At 38.8% G+C, this 4,585-nt stretch overlaps 1 protein-coding gene across 1 annotated transcript; it reads right to left on the bottom strand.

Annotated features, from left to right (window-relative positions):
• Positions 1–1,851: 1,851 nt before the first annotated feature.
• LOC143591075 (putative inactive receptor kinase At3g02880) lies at positions 1,852–4,253 on the bottom strand. The gene is made up of 2 exons (XM_077071389.1): positions 2,930–4,253; positions 1,852–2,540 (listed from the first exon to the last, which is right to left on the bottom strand). The coding sequence occupies exons 1-2, from the start codon at positions 4,236–4,238 to the stop codon at positions 1,921–1,923; spliced, it is 1,929 nt and encodes a 642-aa protein (XP_076927504.1). The 5' UTR covers positions 4,239–4,253; the 3' UTR covers positions 1,852–1,920.
• Positions 4,254–4,585: the final 332 nt, after the last annotated feature.

Raw genomic sequence — 4,585 nt, 5'->3', positions numbered from 1 at the left:
TTTATTGGCCTCCACTGAGCATTTTTTTAACATGAACTAACCTATTTAAGTGGTTAATTTTAAAGCAAAATATGTCATTTCTCCAAATTAAGGGATAAATGAAAAATGTAATTAAACTTAAACTCTGCATAAGTCAAACGAGCTTAAACTCTGTGTAAGTTAAACAAGCCTACTCGGCTCGGCTCGTTTGCACCCCTAGTTGGAGAATAAATAACCCAGGTTCTAACAAGCAGAAGTTTTGTTTCATCCCGTCAACTTGGAGAAATAACATATTTTGTCCCAAAACTAATTGGGTTAGTCTCTGTTAAAAAAACCCACGGTGTAATTGAGTGAGTAGGATAATTTTCCCCTCCCGAGGTTTTTTGATGGAGATCCTATAAGGATCAAAGGTTTTTCCTCGCTGCATCACGGTGTCACTTGCATTATTTACTTATTATTTTGTTTACACACTCAAACATCCTACTTCCCAATCTAAGTTTGGTTACTTGATTATCCTTGTGTAATTCTAGACCAAAACAGTTTGGCGTTCACCCTGGGCAAGTGGTGCTTTACACGTTCAATTCCCTCAATTTTGTGATCAATCATTACCTTCTAACCATTCCCAATGGCATCTCAATCGAAGCAGTTTTCACCTCAAAAGCCGGGATAACTTCGCAAGAAGCCCGAATAACTTCACAAAGAATACGTCTTAGTCTTCAAGCTCGGGTTTGAGCCATTCCCTTCCATTTATGCCACCACCCACAAGAAGCCCGGATAACTTCGCAAAGAATACGTCTACTAACTTACCTTATCTATCGTTTACTTAATTTGAGGATCCTATCATGATTTCAAACAATAATTATGACATTCGTCATTTTTCAAACGCGAAACCTGACCCATTTTAAAATTCTAATGTAATTCGGATTCACATTTAGTAATAAAAATATTGATTTCATGTCATTTTGATTCGCCAATATAGTGAAAGTTGGGATTAACATGGGAAAATTCTTAAGTTGGATTATTGCAAGTGGCCAAAGTTTGAATTCTTAAAATCGAAGATCTCTTTAAAAATATATTACTCATTATCAAAATTTCTACAAGTATGATATAAATATAAGAGCATTCACATTATGCCCATCATATTTAGTGAGTGGTGTTTTTATAATATAGAGAGTCGTTTAAGGTGTTGTGAGTAGAAAATAGAGAAATACATTGATTTTTCTATAAATTTGAAAAGTTATTGTTAACCCCTTATAATTTTTTAATATTTGTTGAAAGTGGTTTTAAATAATGATAAAAGTATGACAAAATTATTTAATTAAAAAAATATATAATGTTTTTTAGTATAACTTTATATTTCTAAATAGAATAATGGATAAGAATGCTCTAAAACAGTTACACATATAGCCGTATGATTCAATTACACTCAGTCTCTTTGATCAGAAGAGGAGGTGTCAACTGTGTACTAATAGGTAAACTAGTTGAATTATTCATCCAAAATACGACCGATTTGTTTATTCATGACAAAAACAAAACTCTTATCTCCATACATTTAAAATTTTAATGTGAACAAACCTCGTAGCCTGCTTATCTAATTGCATCAAACAGGTTATAGAAAAATATGAAATATATTTTCATATTGGGTATCCAGTCAAATAAAATTGTCACAACTATATCAAAAAAGGGACAGAAAAGATTACAAGTACCTTACAATCAGACAATAAATACAAAGATTATTTGCGGTTCCATACAAGAAATAATACCATAATAAAAACAGAAAACAAATAGCCAAAGTTTACATAAAACAAAACAAAGAATCGCATTGAGATTTCAAATTACAATTTACTCAACAAACTACAACATCAAAATGTGTATATAATCATCTCCAAAACCAAAAAACAAGTAATCAAACACAACAAATTCAATCAGATCCAAAAAGGATCACGAATCACTCACGATATCATTTATCGCGTTTGGGTCATATTGTTGCAAACCGCTCGAACCGCCACAAAGCTCCTCGATCTGGTTAGCCACATCGACCATAGCTGGCCTTTTATCAGGGTACTGGGCACAACAGTCAATAGCTAACTGTAACAACTGAACCATATCATCTTCAACATTCTGATACCTTAATAGCTCGAGATCGAAAACCTCAGAAGTCCACTCTTCTCGAACCACGGACTGAACCCATCGCGGGAGGTCAACCCCTTCATCGTTTAGTAACGCGTGTGTTGGTGCCTTACCCGTTAGAAGCTCCAATAATAATACTCCAAAACTGTAAACATCTGCTTTTTGAGAAACCTTGCGGTTATCGGTTACCTCCGGTGCACGATAACCATCCACACGAGTTGGAGTCGCATTGGGGCCCACAAGTTGCGCTAGACCAAAATCAGACACACGGGACTCATAGGACGCGGTTAAGAGGATGTTTGATGATTTTATGTTCCCGTGGGAGACCATCGGGCCTTGTGCATGTAGGTACGTGATTCCACGCGCCGCTCCTAGGGCTATGGCGGATCGCGTTTCCCAATTCAATGGTGTTCTCCCCGCTCCTCTGTTTCCTGTATATATAATAATATGATAATAAAAACCCAGTAAGATATTATCATATATAAATATATATATATATATTACAGAAAGCCTAATTAAATTATATATTTTAATTAATTTTTAACAAAATATAAAATTAGCAAACTACATTACCAAGTTGGTAATTCAAACCACCCCATTAATATCTTAACTCTTACTTCATTACCAAATTGTACTAAATAATAAACAGATGTAGCAACCTAACAATCTTTTGGTTTGAAAAGGACAGTTGACCACCTACATTTTAGTCAAAACACAAAAATGAACAAAACATGAAGATCAAGATCCACAATTTCCTGCACAATAATCCTAATTTCAAAACTATAATCATGTAACAAAAATAATAATAACAATAATTTACCATGTAACAACGCAGATAAGCTTCCCATTGGCATATAATCATAAACCAAAAGCTTCTCTTCCCCATTGCAGTAATAAGCTCTTAAAGGAACCAAATTCTCATGATCCATAGTCCCGACGCCTTGGATTTTCTCACGAAACTCCTTGTCCGGCATCGTTACATCCTTCAACCGCTTGACCGCCACCGCAAAGCCCATTTCCAACACGGCCTTGTAAGCGGTCCCGAACGTCCCTTTCCCGAGCACCTCCGCAGATGCCCGGAGCAAATCCTCCAAATCAAACTTACCCAATTCTTTATTCTTGTTAAAGAATATTAACTTCTTAACAACCTCACCAGACTTCCCCTTTCCCACCGCCGACGCCAATGGCGGGTGCCCGTCCACATTTTCCCCCGATTTTGATTTCGAATTCGCATTTTCGGGTATTTCAATTTCGACTTGCTTGTTTTCCCCCAAATCCTTCAACGTCGCTTCTTCGCCTTTTCGATTCCGGTTTTTGCAACAACAAAAGAACAATAATAGTAAAATCGCCAACATCCCAAGCACAGATCCGATAACAATTCCAGCAATCGCCCCACCCGAGAGCGCATTCGACGACTTCGAACCCGACCCAGACCCAGACCCAGACCCGGCGCACGAATCAAGCGGCTTCCCACACAACGAGTTCCCGACAAAAGCCGAGTCCGGATAGCCCGAAAACCTCGACGGGATTTCACCCGTTAATCGATTGTTGGATACATTAAACAGCGCGATATTGGTTCGGGTCAGATCCGGAATGGAACCCGTTAAGGCGTTGTTTTCCAAATACAAAGTGGCTAGACGTGTCAGGTTTGTTACAGAGTTGGGTATGCTACCCGAAAAGTTGTTATTAGCAAAGCTAACTCTAACAAGATTTGTTAGTGGGGTAAACAAATCCGGAATCTGCCCCGAAAACAAATTGTTTTGGAGGAAGAGATTCCGGAGGTTAACAAGATTGAATACATCAATGGGAAGTGGGCCGGAAAGGGCGTTGAACCGGAGACTGAGAGTGGTGAGCTGGGTTAGGTTGCCTAGAGTGTTGGCAGGAAGCTGGCCGGAGAGGCCCATTCCGGGGAAGTGGAGTTCTACAACCCGGTTGGTTGTGTTGTCGCACACGACGCCGGGCCATGTGCAGGGTGTGGAGGGCTGGGAGATGTTCCAGAGGATGGATCTGCCGCCGACGGCGGAGCGGATGGCGAGGATGGCAAAGCGGTCGGCGGCGAGGTCGGGGGTTCCGGCGGGGAGGAGAGAGAGGAGGAGGAGGAGAGAGAGGAAGATTGGGTTTGGGGTCATGGTGGTTGTGAGAGAGTGGTGTGCCAGGAAGTATGAGTGAGGAATTTATTATTGATATATTTAGTAGAGGGTTAGAGAGAGAAAGTGACAACTGGTTGTGGGTACATATTCATCAGAGAAAGTATGAGATTCCTAATTTGGAGAAGGATAATAGTTGGTACATTAGTTAATTATTATTATTATTATTATTATATTATGTGTTATTTTTTTAACATGATAGCTGTGCACCATGAAACATGTTATGTCATGGCCTTTTTTGATTTTAACTCGTATTAATTTAGCCCGAACTAAATTAATCATTTTTTTATTGACTCGTTCCTATCATAATTCGGTTATATAATGGCCCA

The sequence above is a fragment of the Bidens hawaiensis genome, unplaced genomic scaffold, assembly GCF_021521415.1.
Source record: "Bidens hawaiensis isolate Kalapana, Puna unplaced genomic scaffold, B.hawaiensis_p1.1 tig00039172_1, whole genome shotgun sequence".
Classification (NCBI taxonomy): domain Eukaryota; kingdom Viridiplantae; phylum Streptophyta; class Magnoliopsida; order Asterales; family Asteraceae; genus Bidens; species Bidens hawaiensis.
This window is presented reverse-complemented; position numbering and strand designations above follow the sequence as displayed.

Excerpts from the sequence above, each read along its gene's own strand:
- LOC143591075 (XM_077071389.1), bottom strand. The coding sequence starts at position 4,238 with ATGACCCCAAACCCAATCTTCCTCTCTCTCCTCCTCCTCCTCTCTCTC. Across the intron at positions 2,541-2,929 it reads CTTATCTGCGTTGTTACATG|GAAACAGAGGAGCGGGGAGA; the intron begins GTAAATTATTGT and ends TTATATATACAG.